The 18,629-nt window shown below is 39.1% G+C and overlaps 1 protein-coding gene across 1 annotated transcript in view; it reads left to right on the top strand.

The window, feature by feature from the left end:
- The first annotated feature begins 7,604 nt into the window (after window positions 1-7,604).
- Window positions 7,605-18,629, top strand: part of gipc2 (GIPC PDZ domain containing family, member 2) — a 67,788-nt gene continuing 56,763 nt past the window's right edge. Inside the window, exon 1 of the mRNA XM_046360602.1 lies at window positions 7,605-8,202. Within this exon, the coding sequence (XP_046216558.1) occupies window positions 7,930-8,202 (273 nt within the window). The 5' untranslated portion in view covers window positions 7,605-7,929. The remainder of the gene's footprint in view (window positions 8,203-18,629) is intronic.

Raw genomic sequence — 18,629 nt, 5'->3', positions numbered from 1 at the left:
TTTAGTGTTCTTTAGTCATGTGATTAGTGTTCTTTAGTCATGTGTTTAGTGTTCTTTAGTCATGTGTTTAGTGTTCTTTAGTCATGTGTTTAGTGTTCTTTATTCGTAGTGTTCTTTAGTCATGTGTTGTGTTCTTTAGTCATGTGTTTAGTGTTCTTTATTCGTAGTGTTCTTTAGTCATGTGTTTAGTGTTCTTTATTCGTAGTGTTGTTTAGTCATGTGTTGTGTTCTTTAGTCATGTGTTTAGTGTTCTTTAGTCATGTGTTTAGTGTTCTTTAGTCATGTGTTTAGTGTTCTTTAGTCATGTGTTTAGTGTTCTTTAGTCATGTGTTTAGTGTTCTTTAGTCATGTGTTTAGTGTTCTTTAGTCATGTGTTTAGTGTTCTTTATTCGTAGTGTTCTTTAGTCATGTGTTTAGTGTTCTTTATTCGTAGTGTTCTTTAGTCATGTGTTTTGTGTTCTTTATTCGTAGTGTTCTTTAGTCATGTGTTTAGTGTTCTTTATTCGTTGTGTTCTTTAGTCATGTGTTGTGTTCTTTAGTCATGTGTTTAGTGTTCTTTATTCGTAGTGTTCTTTAGTCATGTGTTTAGTGTTCTTTATTCGTAGTGTTCTTTAGTCATGTGTTTAGTGTTCTTTATTCGTTGTGTTCTTTAGTCATGTGTTGTGTTCTTTAGTCATGTGTTTAGTGTTCTTTATTCGTAGTGTTCTTTAGTCATGTGTTTAGTGTTCTTTATTCGTAGTGTTCTTTAGTCATGTGTTTAGTGTTCTTTATTCGTAGTGTTCTTTAGTCATGTGTTTAGTGTTCTTTAGTCATGTGTTTAGTGTTCTTTAGTCATGTGTTTAGTGTTCTTTAGTCATGTGTTTAGTGTTCTTTATTCGTAGTGTTCTTTAGTCATGTTGTGTTCTTTAGTCATGTGTTTAGTGTTCTTTAGTCATGTGTTTAGTGTTCTTTATTCGTAGTGTTCTTTAGTCATGTGTTTAGTGTTCTTTAGTCATGTGTTTAGTGTTCTTTAGTCATGTGTTTAGTGTTCTTTAGTCATGTGTTTAGTGTTCTTTAGTCATGTGTTTAGTGTTCTTTAGTCATGTGTTTAGTGTTCTTTAGTCATGTGTTTAGTGTTCTTTAGTCATGTGTTTAGTGTTCTGTAGTCATGTGTTTAGTGTTCTTTATTCGTAGTGTTCTTTAGTCATGTGTTTAGTGTTCTTTATTCGTAGTGTTCTTTAGTCATGTGTTTAGTGTTCTTTATTCGTAGTGTTCTTTAGTCATGTGTTTAGTGTTCTTTATTCGTAGTGTTCTTTAGTCATGTGTTTAGTGTTCTTTATTCGTAGTGTTCTTTAGTCATGTGTTGTGTTCTTTAGTCATGTTTAGTGTTCTTTAGTCATGTGTTTAGTGTTCTTTAGTCATGTGTTTAGTGTTCTTTAGTCATGTGTTTAGTGTTCTTTAGTCATGTGTTTAGTGTTCTTTAGTCATGTGTTTAGTGTTCTTTAGTCATGTGTTTAGTGTTCTTTATTCGTAGTGTTCTTTAGTCATGTGTTTAGTATTCTTTATTCGTAGTGTTCATTTAGTCATGTGTTTAGTGTTCTTTATTCGTAGTGTTCTTTAGTCATGTGTTTAGTGTTCTTTATTCGTAGTGTTCTTTAGTCATGTGTTTAGTGTTCTTTATTTAGTGTTCTTTAGTCATGTGTTTTGTGTTCTTTAGTCATGTTTTAGTGTTCTTTAGTCATGTGTTTAGTGTTCTTTAGTCATGTGTTTAGTGTTCTTTAGTCATGTGTTTAGTGTTCTTTAGTCATGTGTTTAGTGTTCTTTAGTCATGTGTTTAGTGTTCTTTAGTCATGTGTTTAGTGTTCTTTAGTCATGTGTTTAGTGTTCTTTAGTCATGTGTTTAGTGTTCTTTAGTCATGTGTTGTGTTCTTTATTCGTTGTGTTCTTTAGTCATGTGTTTAGTGTTCTTTAGTCATGTGTTTAGTGTTCTTTAGTCATGTGTTGTGTTCTTTAGTCATGTGTTTAGTGTTCTTTAGTCATGTGTTGTGTTCTTTATTCGTTGTGTTCTTTAGTCATGTGTTTAGTGTTCTTTATTCGTAGTGTTCTTTAGTCATGTGTTTAGTGTTCTTTATTCGTAGTGTTCTTTAGTCATGTGTTTAGTGTTCTTTAGTCATGTGTTTAGTGTTCTTTAGTCATGTTTTTGTGTTCTTTATTCATGTTCTTTAGTCATGTGTTTTGTGTTCTTTAGTCATGTGTTTTCTTTAGTGTTCTTTAGTCATGTGTTTAGTGTTCTTTAGTCATGTGTTTTGTGTTCTTTAGTCATGTGTTTTGTGTTCTTTATTCGTGTGTTCTTTAGTGTTTTTAGTCATGTGTTTAGTGTTCTTTAGTCATGTGTTTTGTGTTCTTTAGTCATGTGTTTAGTGTTCTTTATTCGTTTTGTGTTCTTTAGTCATGTGTTTAGTGTTCTTTAGTCATGTGTTTAGTGTTCTTTAGTCATGTTTAGTGTTCTTTAGTTATGTGTTTTGTGTTCTTTATTCGTAGTGTTCTTTAGTCATGTGTTTAGTGTTCTTTATTCGTAGTGTTCTTTAGTCATGTGTTTAGTGTTCTTTAGTCATGTTTAGTGTTCTTTAGTCATGTTTAGTGTTCTTTAGTCATGTGTTTAGTGTTCTTTAGTCATGTGTTTAGTGTTCTTTAGTCATGTGTTTAGTGTTCTTTAGTCATGTGTTTAGTGTTCTTTAGTCATGTGTTTAGTGTTCTTTAGTCATGTGTTTAGTGTTCTTTAGTCATGTGTTGTGTTCTTTAGTCATGTGTTGTGTTCTTTAGTCATGTGTTTAGTGTTCTTTAGTCATGTGTTGTGTTCTTTAGTCATGTTTAGTGTTCTTTAGTCATGTGTTTAGTGTTCTTTAGTCATGTGTTTAGTGTTCTTTAGTCATGTGTTTAGTGTTCTTTAGTCATGTGTTTAGTGTTCTTTAGTCATGTGTTTAGTGTTCTTTAGTCATGTGTTTAGTGTTCTTTAGTCATGTGTTTAGTGTTCTTTAGTCATGTGTTTAGTGTTCTTTAGTCATGTGTTTAGTGTTCTTTAGTCATGTGTTTAGTGTTCTTTAGTCATGTGTTTAGTGTTCTTTATTCGTTGTGTTCTTTAGTCATGTGTTTAGTGTTCTTTAGTCATGTGTTTAGTGTTCTTTATTCGTTGTGTTCTTTAGTCATGTGTTTAGTGTTCTTTAGTCATGTGTTTAGTGTTCTTTAGTCATGTGTTTAGTGTTCTTTAGTCATGTGTTTAGTGTTCTTTAGTCATGTGTTTAGTGTTCTTTTAGTCATGTGTTTAGTGTTCTTTAGTCATGTGTTTAGTGTTCTTTAGTCATGTGTTTAGTGTTCTTTAGTCATGTGTTTGTTCTTTAGTGTGTTCTTTAGTCATGTGTTTAGTGTTCTTTATTCGTAGTGTTTAGTGTTCTTTATTCGTAGTGTTGTTTAGTCATGTGTTTAGTGTTCTTTAGTCATGTGTTTAGTGTTCTTTAGTCATGTGTTTAGTGTTCTTTAGTCATGTGTTGTGTTCTTTATTCGTTGTGTTCTTTAGTCATGTGTTGTGTTCTTTAGTCATGTGTTTAGTGTTCTTTATTCGTAGTGTTCTTTAGTCATGTGTTTAGTGTTCTTTATTCATGTAGTGTTCTTTAGTCATGTGTTTAGTGTTCTTTAGTCATGTGTTTAGTGTTCTTTAGTCATGTGTTTAGTGTTCTTTAGTCATGTGTTTAGTGTTCTTTAGTCATGTGTTTAGTGTTCTTTAGTCATGTGTTTGTTCTTTATCATGTGTGTTCTTTAGTCATGTGTTTAGTGTTCTTTATTCGTAGTGTTCTTTAGTCATGTGTTTAGTGTTCTTTAGTCATGTGTTTAGTGTTCTTTAGTCATGTGTTTAGTGTTCTTTAGTCATGTGTTTAGTGTTCTTTAGTCATGTGTTTAGTGTTCTTTATTCGTTGTGTTCTTTAGTCATGTGTTGTGTTCTTTAGTCATGTGTTTAGTGTTCTTTAGTCATGTGTTGTGTTCTTTATTCGTAGTGTTCTTTAGTCATGTGTTTAGTGTTCTTTATTCGTAGTGTTGTTTAGTCATGTGTTTAGTGTTCTTTAGTCATGTGTTTAGTGTTCTTTATTCGTAGTGTTCTTTAGTCATGTGTTTAGTGTTCTTTAGTCATGTTCTTTATTTTAGTGTTTTAGTGTTCTTTAGTCATGTGTTTAGTGTTCTTTAGTCATGTGTTTAGTGTTTCTTTAGTCATGTGTTTTGTGTTCTTTAGTCATGTGTTTAGTGTTCTTTAGTCATGTGTTTTGTGTTCTTTAGTCATGTGTTTTGTGTTCTTTAGTCATGTGTTTAGTGTTCTTTAGTCATGTGTTTAGTGTTCTTTAGTCATGTGTTTAGTGTTCTTTATTCGTTTTAGTGTTCTTTAGTTGTGTTCTTTAGTCATGTGTTTTGTGTTCTTTAGTCATGTGTTTAGTGTTCTTTAGTCATGTGTTTAGTGTTCTTTAGTCATGTGTTTAGTGTTCTTTAGTCATGTGTTTAGTGTTCTTTAGTCATGTGTTTAGTGTTCTTTAGTCATGTGTTTAGTGTTCTTTATTCGTTGTGTTCTTTAGTCATGTGTTGTGTTCTTTAGTCATGTGTTTAGTGTTCTTTAGTCATGTGTTTAGTGTTCTTTAGTCATGTGTTTAGTGTTCTTTAGTCATGTGTTTAGTGTTCTTTAGTCATGTGTTTAGTGTTCTTTAGTCATGTGTTTAGTGTTCTTTCATGTGTTTAGTGTTCTTTAGTCATGTGTTTAGTGTTCTTTAGTCATGTGTTTTGTGTTCTTTATTCGTAGTGTTCTTTAGTCATGTGTTTAGTGTTCTTTAGTCATGTGTTTAGTGTTCTTTAGTCATGTGTTTAGTGTTCTTTAGTCATGTGTTTAGTGTTCTTTATTCGTTGTGTTCTTTAGTCATGTGTTGTGTTCTTTAGTCATGTGTTTAGTGTTCTTTATTCGTAGTGTTCTTTAGTCATGTGTTTAGTGTTCTTTATTCGTAGTGTTCTTTAGTCATGTGTTTAGTGTTCTTTAGTCATGTGTTTAGTGTTCTTTAGTCATGTGTTTAGTGTTCTTTAGTCATGTGTTTAGTGTTCTTTATTCGTTGTGTTCTTTAGTCATGTGTTGTGTTCTTTAGTCATGTGTTTAGTGTTCTTTATTCGTAGTGTTCTTTAGTCATGTGTTTAGTGTTCTTTAGTCATGTGTTTAGTGTTCTTTAGTCATGTGTTTAGTGTTCTTTAGTCATGTGTTTAGTGTTCTTTAGTCATGTGTTTAGTGTTCTTTAGTCATGTGTTTAGTGTTCTTTAGTCATGTGTTTAGTGTTCTTTAGTCATGTGTTGTGTTCTTTATTCGTAGTGTTCTTTAGTCATGTGTTTAGTGTTCTTTATTCGTAGTGTTGTTTAGTCATGTGTTTAGTGTTCTTTAGTCATGTGTTTAGTGTTCTTTATTCGTAGTGTTCTTTAGTCATGTGTTTAGTGTTCTTTAGTCATGTGTTTAGTGTTCTTTAGTCATGTGTTTAGTGTTCTTTAGTCATGTGTTTAGTGTTCTTTATTCGTTGTGTTCTTTAGTCATGTGTTTAGTGTTCTTTAGTCATGTGTTTTGTGTTCTTTAGTCATGTGTTTTGTGTTCTTTAGTCATGTGTTTAGTGTTCTTTAGTCATGTGTTTAGTGTTCTTTAGTCATGTGTTTAGTGTTCTTTATTCGTTGTGTTCTTTAGTCATGTGTTGTGTTCTTTAGTCATGTGTTTAGTGTTCTTTAGTCATGTGTTTTGTGTTCTTTAGTCATGTGTTTTGTGTTCTTTATTCGTTGTGTTCTTTAGTCATGTGTTTAGTGTTCTTTAGTCATGTGTTTTGTGTTCTTTAGTCATGTGTTTAGTGTTCTTTAGTCATGTGTTTTGTGTTCTTTAGTCATGTGTTTAGTGTTCTTTAGTCATGTTTAGTGTTCTTTAGTCATGTTTAGTGTTCTTTAGTCATGTTTAGTGTTCTTTAGTCATGTGTTTAGTGTTCTTTAGTCATGTTTAGTGTTCTTTAGTCATGTGTGTTGTGTTCTTTAGTCATGTGTTTTGTGTTCTTTATTCGTAGTGTTCTTTAGTCATGTGTTTAGTGTTCTTTATTCGTAGTGTTCTTTAGTCATGTGTTTAGTGTTCTTTATCATGTAGTTTTGTGTTCTTTAGTCATGTGTTTTGTGTTCTTTATTCATGTGTTTTTAGTCATGTGTTTAGTGTTCTTTATTCGTAGTGTTCTTTAGTCATGTGTTTAGTGTTCTTTAGTCATGTTGTGTTCTTTAGTCATGTGTTTAGTGTTCTTTAGTCATGTGTTTAGTGTTCTTTAGTCATGTGTTTAGTGTTCTTTAGTCATGTGTTTAGTGTTCTTTAGTCATGTGTTTAGTGTTCTTTAGTCATGTGTTTAGTGTTCTTTAGTCATGTTGTGTTCTTTAGTCATGTGTTTAGTGTTCTTTAGTCATGTGTTTAGTGTTCTTTAGTCATGTGTTTAGTGTTCTTTAGTCATGTGTTTAGTGTTCTTTAGTCATGTGTTTAGTGTTCTTTAGTCATGTTGTGTTCTTTAGTCATGTGTGTTGTGTTCTTTAGTCATGTGTGTTGTGTTCTTTAGTCATGTGTTTTGTGTTCTTTAGTCATGTGTGTTGTGTTCTTTAGTCATGTGTGTTGTGTTCTTTAGTCATGTGTTTTGTGTTCTTTAGTCATGTGTTTTGTGTGGACCCCAACAACTAATGGGGATCTGAATAAACTGATGCAGGTGGGGGATAAAGGCCTAAATTAAGGCCTACGTTTGAATCAGACCATTTGCCGACTTGGCTCATAGAGGAATTTACAAAAACCTGTTTTTACATAGGCAGGTACAGTCTTATTCATATAGTGTAAAGTGTTCAAGGATTTTCAAATAAAGTCAGTGGAGGGAAAACAGTAGGATACATTGTGGGGGAAGGGAGCTTTACATTATAGACGGCTGGGAGGAATGGCTGCAGCAGAAAATACACACAAATAGAAAACTATGATGCTAAATAGTTATTATCTGGCTAGTAAATGGTGGGCCTATAGGGGGGGGGTCCAATAGAAAACTGATGCTAAATAGTTATTATCTGGCTAGTAAATGGTGGGCCTATAGGGGGGTCCAATAGAAAACTGATGCTAAATAGTTATTATCTGGCTAGTAAATGGTGGGCCTATAGGGGGGGGGGGGGGGGGGGTCCAATAGAAAACTATGATGATAAATAGTTATTATCTGGCTAGTAAATGGTGGGCCTATAGGGGGGGGGAGGGTCCAAGGTGTTTCAAATGCCCCCAAAAATATCTGGTCCCAGTCAATTGTCCAAGTCAATAGTCCCTTTAAAGGCCTGGATCCATAAACTCCATATGAAGGGGGAGGGGGGGACAACTAAGGGTGACAACTTTAAGTACTCTACTTTATAACAAAATGTGTACATGTATGTTCTTGAAACATATGTTGTTTTGATTGAAGACTCCGATTGGTCACCTGAGTCAGCAGGACGACAGGTATAACAGGCCTGCCTGTACGGCGCATATCTCCATGCCCCCACTGCGCCTGCGTTCCCAGCATATTGAAACAGAGGCGCAGTTGTCTGATAGAGTTGAGAGATACAGTAAGATAGATACAGTAAGATAGATACAACGAAGAAAACATCGCGTCGCACGTTCGCCACCTACCTGTTGAATATCACCGCCGTTTAATTTGCAAGTTTGGGGTTGGGTTGACGAGTCACTCACTGTCGAAGAACAAAGTCGAACCTGGAAAAAGGAGAGTCAGTCGAGGTTTTGTCGAGGTAAATGCGGAAGGAAAGAGGATTTGTGCAACTGGTTGCCACTCCAATGTTCTAACCGGACCGACCGACCAAAGGATTTATCAACCGATCAAACCGATTTATTGACGCCAAAAAAACACAATGCCTTTAGGACTGAGGAGAAAGAAGAACAAGTCGAGAGAGAGCTCGAACCTGGTGGAGAACGAGGAGGTCGGTGGACACGCAACTGGGAGCTCCGTGAAGTCGACCGTAAACGGAGCGGGGCTCCCACCGCCACCTGCCAACCTGCGGCCCAAACTAGTGTTCCACACTCAGCTCGCCCACGGCAGCCCCACGGGAAGGATCGAGGGATTTACTAACGTCAAAGAACTCTACGGGAAAATAGCTGATACGTTCAATTTAAGTCCACCAGAGGTATGTTTTTCTTAACAACTTTTGTAGTTCTAGACAGATAAAACGAGGTTTTCTGAATGCCAAAACGGGGCAAAGTTTTTGCGCAAGGTGCGCCCTGACGGTGCAGTTTACCTACGCACAAAGAGGCTGAGTTTGACGTTCGCTAGACTGAGGTTAAGCAGTACCTGGTGGAAGTGAGTCAGAACCAAGCCTTATTTATCCTAGGCTACATGAGACCTCACATCATTTGACAGGTATTCCATTTAACTGTAGTTTCTGGGGCAACTTGGTGAGACTATTGTCCGGGTTCAGTTTAGGGAATAATAATTACATCAAAATAAATAAAATAACTTATTTTAATAGATTGGGCTGTATGGGCATCTGGGTTTACATGGTCACTGAATCACATTAATAAATGGGGCTGTATTTACCTGGTCACTGAATCACATTAATAAATGGGGCTATATTTACCTGGTCACTGAATCACATTAATAAATGGGGCTGTATTTACCTGGTCACTGAATCACATTAATAAATGGGGCTGTATTTACCTGGTCACTGAATCACATTAATAAATGGGGCTGTATTTACCTGGTCATTGAAGACATTTGAAAAGTTTGACAACTGTACAGGTTTTTGGATCATAGAAAATCCTTCTTGATTCTCTTTGAGATAGTTGGACTTTACATGGTTAAATACCATCCTCTTTGAAGTGAATGAAGGCCTTGACATTTGACAGACAGACAGTTTTGGATCAAAAAATGTATTTTCTCTTGGTGAGGGAGAGAGAAAAAAATGACCACGGCCTCTTTGAAGTGAAACAACAAGTGCATGTTCACATCCCATTCTGTCTGCCACATCCCATTCTGTCTCATCCCTGAGCCTGCCAGGCTCAGCTACCAAGGCTATACATCCCAAATCACACCCTATTCCCCATGGGCCCTATTCCCTATAGGCCCTGGCCAAAGGTAGTGCACTAAAAGAGGATAGGGTGCCATTTAGGCCTCAATCCACAGTCATTGTGCTGTCGGTCTTTGTTAAAGGAGTCTGTGAGTGACATGTCTGTCTTTTGTCTTTCTGAGCTGGACCTGATAGGTTGGCTGACCAGCCCGCCTCTGCTATCACACAGGGACACATTTGAGCTGGAGCCATCGTTACACACACACACACACACACACACACACACACACACACACACACACACACCACACACACCACCAGCGCAGATGATCCCACAGTGACAGACGAGAGAGAGAGAGATTCTCGGGAACCAGACAAACCAGACCGATGGACGAACTGGGGAAACAAAAAAAAGTTAAAAACGTTAAAAACATTTAAAAATCAAAGTTAAAAACATAATGTTGTCTTTTCATCTGACCTTAACAGAAACTCAACCGTTTCACAATGCATCTGTTGCATCACTATAATTTCTCTCCAAACGTGCCCCGACTTCGCCCGACGACTCAAAGTGAGTTCTTCCGCAGCATACTTGGAAGTCGTTTGAGGTGACATCCAAAATGAGGGCTTTTTGTATAAAACAAAGTCATCAGCGATTGGATAATCTCCTAACCAATTAGAGTATCAAAGCCAATTACACATTTTCAAAACGCAGCTTTACACACCTGGCTCTGGCACAACTCAATCGGTTTCTGCGACCAATCAGAAGGTCTAGAATGGATTTCCATTCTAGAATCCCCCGGGGAGGTACTCAGATCCAGACTCATTGTAGAGAAGAAACTAATGTCTGTGGGCGTGGCCTAGCGTTTGGCCAAAACAAGGAGTAACCAGACAAGTCCTGTCTCTCAACGTGTTTGAACATGACTCCTCTTTCTTGGTTTGTGAGCATGTTGTTGAAAACATATTCAACTACAGGATAGGGGCTGTTTGACACCCATTTTGGACTGTGTTGGATGTTTAATTTAATTTTTAATTTTTAAACAGACATCATGATCTGGGAATAGGGGAGGAGCTAGATCTGTTGTATCTCCCAGAGAGAGGCAGGGAGGGAGGTGTTGTGGTGGTTGGAATCTCCCAAAGGAAGTCCCCTACTTCCTGCCGGTGGGCACAGCCTAAAGGCCATCCTGATAAAGCCTCTCTGTCCTGGACCATGGGTCTTCAGGGAGACGAGTTAGAGTTAACCACACCCCAACAACGTTCTACTTTGTCAACTACTTGGCAGAAGTGTAATATAGTATTGACCCAAATATTATTTTGGTGAGACCGGTAAGGTAAGTTGCCAGACAAAAAAAGACAGCTGTGATTTATTGTTTTGTATACCTTAACGTCAGCTAGGGCTTTGTATAGGAAATAGAGGATCGACCGATTATGATTTTTCAACGCTGATACCGATTTATTGGAGGACCAAAAAAGCCGATACCGATTAAATCGGCCAATTTTCTTACATTTGTAATAATGACCATTACAACAATACTGAAATGAACACTTATTAACTTAATATAATACAGCAATAAAATCAATTTAGCCTCAAGTAAATAATGAAACATGTTCAAAGTGTTGGAGAAGAAAGTAAAAGTGCAATATGTGCCGTGTAAAAAAGCTAACGTTTCAGTTCCTTGCTCAGAACATGAGAACATATGAAAGCTGGTGGTTCCTTTTAACATGAGTCTCCAATATTCCCAGGTAAGAAGTTTTAGGTTGTAGTTATTATAGGACTCTTTCCCTCTATACCATTTGTATTTCATTAACCTTTGACTATTGGATGTTCTTATACATTTACATTTAAGTCATTTAGCAGACGCTCTTATCCAGAGCGACTTACAAATAGGCACTTTAGTATTGCCAGTGTAACAGTATAGCTTCCGTCCCTCTCCTCGCCCCTACCTGGGCTCGAAACAGGAACACATCGACAACAGCCCCCATCGAAGCAGCGTTACCCATGCAGAACAAGGGGAACAACTACTAGAAGACTCAGAGCGAGTGACGTTTGAAACACTATTAGCGCGCGCTAACTAGCTAGCCATTTCACTTCGGTTACACCAGCCTCATCTCGGGAGTTGATAGGCTTGAAGTTATAAACAGCGCAATGCTTGACGCACAACGAAGAGCTGCTGGCAAAACGCACTAAAGTGCTGTTTGAATGAATGTTTACAGCGCCTGCTTCTGCCTACCACCGCTCAGTCAGATACTTAGATACTTGTATGCTCAGTCAGATACTTAGATACTTGTATGCTTGTATGCTCAGTCAGATTATATGCAACGCAGGACACGCTAGATAATATCTAGTAATATCAACCATGTGTAGTTAACTAGTGATTATGATTGATTGTTTTTTTTATAAGATAAGTTTAATGCTAGCTAGCAACTTACTATGGCTTACTGCATTCGCGTAACAGGCAGTCTCCTTGTGGAGGGCAACGAGAGAGAAGCAGGTCGTTATTGCGTTGGACTAGTTAACTGTACGGCTGCAAGATTGGATCCTCCGAGCTGACAAGGTGAACATCTGTCGTTCTGCCCCTGAACGAGGCAGTTAACCTACCGTTCCTAGGCCGTCATTGAAAATAAGAATGTGTTCTTAACTGACTTACCTAGTTAAATAAAGGTGTGGGAAAAAAAAAACTTTTAATTTTTATAAATCTGTGGCCAAAAATAATTTTTATGATTGTTATGAAAACTTGAAATCGGCCCTAATTAATCGGCCACTCCGATTTAAATCGGTCGACCTCTAATAGGAAATCACTTGAACGTTCATCGTGCAAGTCAGACTTTTTTTATGAACATGGTCTCCATTACCATGGCTTACCTAAAACACAAACCTTCAGAACCAAGGTTTACTACAGGTGAGTTACCAGGACCACAGGTGTGGCTCTCTGGCCGGCAGCGTTTCATCACCGCCGCGACGTCTAGGATTCTGTATATTTCACGTCATCACCTCATGATTCTGAAGGACACGTGGAGAAAGCAGTCCTCATCTCTCACTGAGCTCGGTCATGAGGACGTTTTACAGTGTAGAAGCTTACTCCAGTCACAGGTGATCTGTACCTGTGACTACAGGTCAAAGTCTGCTGCAGTAGAGCTTTTTACTACAGGTGAGTTACCAGGACCACAGGTGTGGCTCTCTGGCCGGCAGCGTGACCTGCAGCCTGTCTCTGTTCCACCTGCCATCTCTCTATGTATCTACCTGTACTATTGACTAGCTACTAGGGTTTAGACTGTGTGTGGTCTCTGTGTACCCATCTACCTATCTGGCTCTACTATTGACTAGCTACTAGGGTTTAGACTGTGTGTGGTCTCTGTGTACCCATCTACCTATCTGGCTCTACTATTGACTAGCTACTAGGGTTTAGACTGTGTGTGGTCTCTGTGTACCCATCTACCTATCTGGCTCTAATATTGACTAGCTACTAGGGTTTAGACTGTGTGTGGTCTCTGTGTACCCATCTACCTATCTGGCTCTACTATTGACTAGCTACTAGGGTTTAGACTGTGTGTGGTCTCTGTGTACCCATTACTCTGGCTCTACAATTGACTAGGGTTAGACCTTGGTTTTTGTGGGCCTAATGAATTCAGGGCTTGCGGAGATACAAATAGGCTGAATATAAACCTTCCACAACCATAAGACCCACTAATAATTACATTATTTTATCAAAATAGTTTAACCTGCTTTTGTGCAGTAATCACTGATCTGTCTTTCAAGTCTGTGAAAATGCCATGACCATAACGTACATTCACTAATAATGACTGACTTTTTTAGCACGTGGGTGTAACAGTATAACTTTAGACCGTCCCCTCGCCCATACCCGGGCGCGAACCAGGGACCCTCTGCACACATCAACAACAGTCACCCCTCGAAGCATCGTTACCCATCGCTCCACAAAAGCTGCGGCCCTTGCAGAGCAAGGGGAACCACTACTTCAAGATCTCAGAGCAAGTGACGTCACCGATTGAAACGCTATTTAGCGCGAACCACCGCTAACTAAGCTAGCCGTTTCACATCCGTTATATATGATAACGCTATTTAGCGCGCACCACCGCTAACTAAGCTAGCCGTTTCACATCTGTTATATATAACGCTATTTAGCGCGCACCACCGCTAACTAAGCTAGCCGTTTCACATCCGTTATATATGATAACGCTATTTAGCGCGCACCACCGCTAACTAAGCTAGCCGTTTCACATCCGTTATATATAACGCTATTTAGCGCGCACCACCGCTAACTAAGCTAGCTGTTTCACATCCGTTATATATGATAACGCCATTTAGCGCGCACCACCGCTAACTAAGCTAGCCGTTTCACATCCGTTATATATGATAACGCTATTTAGCGCGCACCACCGCTAACTAAGCTAGCCGTTTCACATCCGTTATATATGATAACGCTATTTAGCGCGCACCACCGCTAACTAAGCTAGCCGTTTCACATCTGTTACATGGGCTTGTGTTCGAGTAGCTGCCTGGCAGCGTGACCAGCAACCTGTCTGCCCACCTGCCGTCTCTATGTATCTACTATTGGCTACTTACTAGCTAGCGAGTAGCCAGCTGATCTTTATATTTTCAAGTTTAGCCAACTTGTTACCAAATAGATCCAAGGTTGAACAGTTTAATTGTTATGAACGCACCCTTCTGTCTGTCTCCCACTGTTTGAACAGCAGGCTAGCCTGTCCACTCTGTTCAGATGTTGAAATCAAGTGGCCTACCTTACATACATACATACATACATACATACATACATACATACATACATACATACATACATACATACATACATACATACATACATACATACATACATACATACATACATACATACATACATACATACATACATACATACATACATACATACATACATACATACATATATATACACACACACAGTGGGGAGAACAAGTATTTGATAACCTGCAAAACAGAAACCTTTGTTTACAATCACAGAGATCATACGTTTCCTGTAGTTTTTGACCAGGTTTGCACACACTGCAGCAGGGATTTTGGCCCACTCCTCCATACAGACCTTCTCCAGATCCTTCAGGTTTTGGGGCTGTCGCTGGGCAATACGGACTTTCAGCTCCCTCCAAAGATGTTCTATTGGGTTCAGGTCTGTAGACTGGCTAGGCCACTCCAGGACCTTGAGATGCTTCTTACGGAGCCACTCCTTAGTTGACCTGACTGTGTGTTTCGGCTCGTTGTCATGCTGGAAGACCCAGCCACGACCCATCTTCAATGCTCTGACTGAGGGAAGGAGGTTGTTGGCCAAGATCTCACGATACATGGCCCCATCCATCCTCCCCTCAATACGGTGCAGTCGTCCTGTCCCCTTTGCAGAAAAGCATCCCCAAAGGATGATGTTTCCACCTCCATGCTTCACGGTTGGGATGATGTTCTTGGGGTTGTACTCATCCTTCTTCCTCCAAACACAGCGAGTGGAGTTTAGACCAAAAAGCTATATTTTTGTCTCATCAGACCACATGACCTTCTACCGTTCCTCCTCTGGACCATCCAGATGGTCATTGGCAAACTTCAGACGGGCCTGGACATGCGCTGGCTGGAGCAGGGGCACCTTGCGTGCGCTGCAGGATTTTAATCCATGACGGCGTAGTGTGTTACTAATGGTTTTCTTTGAGACTGTGGTCCCAGCTCTCTTCAGGTCATTGACCAGGTCCTGCCATGTACTTCTGGGCTGATCCCTCACCTTCCTCATGATCATTGATGCCCCACGAGGTAAGATCTTGCATGGAGCCCCAGACCGAGGGTGATTGACCATCATCTTGAACTTCTTCCATTTTCTAATAATTGCGCCAACAGTTGTTGCCTTCTCACCAAGCTGCTTGCCTATTGTCCTGTAGCCCACCCCAGCCTCGTGCAGGTCTACAATTTAACCCTGATGTCCTTACACAGCTCTCTGGTCTTGGCCATTGTGGAGAGGTTGGAGTCTGTTTGATTGTGTGTGGACAATGCAGGTGTACCAATCTTGTAGCGTCAAGAAGACTTGAGGCTGTAAATGCTGCCTAAGGTGCTTCAACAAAGTACTGAGTAAAGGGTCTGGGAATACCTAGGATAGGATAAGTAATCCTTCTCACCCCCCCCCCCTTTAAGATTTAGATGCACTATTGTAAAGTGACTGTTCCACTGGATGCCATAAGGTGAATGCACCAATTTGTAAGTCGCTCTGGATAAGAGCGTCTGCTAAATGACTCAAATGTAAATGTCAAATGTCTGAATACTTATATGTAATATGTAATATGTAATATTTCAGTTTTGTATGTTTAATACATTTGGAAAAATGTCTAAATGTTTTTGCTTTGTCATTTATGGTGTGTTGTGTAGATTAAGAGAGATTTTTTTTAAAAATCAATTCTTGAATAAGGCTGTAACAATAAAAAGTGGAGAAAGTCAGAGGGTCTGAGTATTTTCTAAGTGCACTGTACCTATCGGTACTATTAGCTCAGGTAGGGCTGAGCTCTCCGTGTACCCGTCTGTACTGCTTGGGCTCACCACGTCATTTGCTTACAGTTTGAATACTTCAGCTTCTTTCGACCAGGTGTCGCTTGTTGTCTCTCTCTATTGGTACTAACTGCAGTGTGTTGTCTCTCTCTATTGGTACTAACTGCAGTGTGTTGTCTCTCTATTGGTACTAACTGCAGTGTGTTGTCTCTCTCTATTGGTACTAACTGCAGTGTGTTGTCTCTCTATTGGTACTAATTGCAGTGTGTTGTCTCTCTATTGGTACTAACTGCAGTGTGTTGTCTCTCTATTGGTACTAACTGCAGTGTGTTGTCTCTCTATTGGTACTAACTGCAGTGTGTTGTCTCTCTATTGTTACTAACTGCAGTGTGTTGTCTCTCTCTATTGGTACTAACTGCAGTGTGTTGTCTCTTACTCTATTGGTACTAACTGCAGTGTGTTGTCTCTTACTCTATTGGTACTAACTGCAGTGTGTTGTCTCTTACTCTATTGGTACTAACTGCAGTGTGTTGTCTCTCTCTATTGGTACTAACTGCAGTGTGTTGTCTCTCTCTATTGGTACTAACTGCAGTGTGTTGTCTCTCTCTATTGGTACTAACTGCAGTGTGTTGTCTCTCTCTATTGGTACTAACTGCAGTGTGTTGTCTCTCTCTATTGGTACTAACTGCAGTGTGTTGTCTCTCTCTATTGGTACTAACTGCAGTGTGTTGTCTCTTTCTCTATTGGTACTAACTGCAGTGTGTTGTCTCTTTCTATTGGTACTAACTGCAGTGTGTTGTCTCTCTCTATTGGTACTAACTGCAGTGTGTTGTCTCTTTCTCTATTGGTACTAACTGCAGTGTGTTGTCTCTCTCTATTGGTACTAACTGCAGTGTGTTGTCTCTTTCTCTATTGGTACTAACTGCAGTGTGTTGTCTCTTTCTCTATTGGTACTAACTGCAGTGTGTTGTCTCTTTCTCTATTGGTACTAACTGCAGTGTGTTGTCTCTCTCTCTAACTGCAGTTGGTACTAACTAACTGCAGTGTGTTGTCTCTCTCTCTCTCTATTGGTACTAACTGCAGTGTGTTGTCTCTTTCTATTGGTACTAACTGCAGTGTGTTGTCTCTCTCTATTGGTACTAACTGCAGTGTGTTGTCTCTCTCTCTATTGGTACTAACTGCAGTGTGTTGTCTCTCTCTATTGGTACTAACTGCAGTGTGTTGTCTCTCTCTATTGGTACTAACTGCAGTGTGTTGTCTCTCTCTATTGGTACTAACTGCAGTGTGTTGTCTCTCTCTATTGGTACTAACTGCAGTGTGTTGTCTCTCTCTATTGGTACTAACTGCAGTGTGTTGTCTCTCTCTATTGGTACTAACTGCAGTGTGTTGTCTCTCTCTCTATTGGTACTAACTGCAGTGTGTTGTCTCTCTCTATTGGTACTAACTGCAGTGTGTTGTCTCTCTCTCTATTGGTACTAACTGCAGTGTGTTGTCTCTTATTCTATTGGTACTAACTGCAGTGTGTTGTCTCTCTCTCTATTGGTACTAACTGCAGTGTGTTGTCTCTCTCTCTATTGGTACTAACTGCAGTGTGTTGTCTCTTATTCTATTGGTACTAACTGCAGTGTGTTGTCTCTTATTCTATTGGTACTAACTGCAGTGTGTTGTCTCTCTCTCTATTGGTACTAACTGCAGTGTGTTGTCTCTTATTCTATTGGTACTAACTGCAGTGTGTTGTCTCTCTCTCTATTGGTACTAACTGCAGTGTGTTGTCTCTCTCTATTGGTACTAACTGCAGTGTGTTGTCTCTCTATTGGTACTAACTGCAGTGTGTTGTCTCTCTATTGGTACTAACTGCAGTGTGTTGTCTCTCTCTCTATTGGTACTAACTGCAGTGTGTTGTCTCTCTCTCTATTGGTACTAACTGCAGTGTGTTGTCTCTCTCTATTGGTACTAACTGCAGTGTGTTGTCTCTCTATTGGTACTAACTGCAGTGTGTTGTCTCTCTCTATTGGTACTAACTGCAGTGTGTTGTCTCTTATTCTATTGGTACTAACTGCAGTGTGTTGTCTCTTATTCTATTGGTACTAACTGCAGTGTGTTGTCTCTTTCTCTATTGGTACTAACTGCAGTGTGTTGTCTCTCTCTATTGGTACTAACTGCAGTGTGTTGTCTCTTATTCTATTGGTACTAACTGCAGTGTGTTGTCTCTCTCTATTGGTACTAACTGCAGTGTGTTGTCTCTCACTCTATTGGTACTAACTGCAGTGTGTTGTCTCTCACTCTATTGGTACTAACTGCAGTGTGTTGTCTCTCTCTATTGGTACTAACTGCAGTGTGTTGTCTCTTATTCTATTGGTACTAACTGCAGTGTGTTGTCTCTTATTCTATTGGTACTAACTGCAGTGTGTTGTCTCTCTCTATTGGTACTAACTGCAGTGTGTTGTCTCTTATTCTATTGGTACTAACTGCAGTGTGTTGTCTCTCTCTATTGGTACTAACTGCAGTGTGTTGTCTCTTATTCTATTGGTACTAACTGCAGTGTGTTGTCTCTTATTCTATTGGTACTAATTGCAGTGTGTTGTCTCTTTCTCTATTGGTACTAACTGCAGTGTGTTGTCTCTTATTCTATTGGTACTAATTGCAGTGTGTTGTCTCTTTCTCTATTGGTACTAACTGCAGTGTGTTGTCTCTCTCTATTGGTACTAACTGCAGTGTGTTGTCTCTCTCTATTGGTACTAACTGCAGTGTGTTGTCTCTCTCTATTGGTACTAACTGCAGTGTGTTGTCTCTCTCTATTGGTACTAACTGCAGTGTGTTGTCTCTCTCTATTGGTACTAACTGCAGTGTGTTGTCTCTCTCTATTGGTACTAACTGCAGTGTGTTGTCTCTCTCTATTGGTACTAACTGCAGTGTGTTGTCTCTCTCTATTGGTACTAACTGCAGTGTGTTGTCTCTCTATTGGTACTAACTGCAGTGTGTTGTCTCTTATTCTATTGGTACTAACTGCAGTGTGTTGTCTCTCTCTATTGGTACTAACTGCAGT

The sequence above is a fragment of the Oncorhynchus gorbuscha genome, linkage group LG08 (assembly GCF_021184085.1).
Source record: "Oncorhynchus gorbuscha isolate QuinsamMale2020 ecotype Even-year linkage group LG08, OgorEven_v1.0, whole genome shotgun sequence".
NCBI classification, from domain to species: Eukaryota; Metazoa; Chordata; class Actinopteri; order Salmoniformes; family Salmonidae; genus Oncorhynchus; species Oncorhynchus gorbuscha.
The sequence above is the reverse complement of the archived record's forward strand: the minus strand, read 5'-3'. Positions and strand labels throughout refer to the sequence as shown.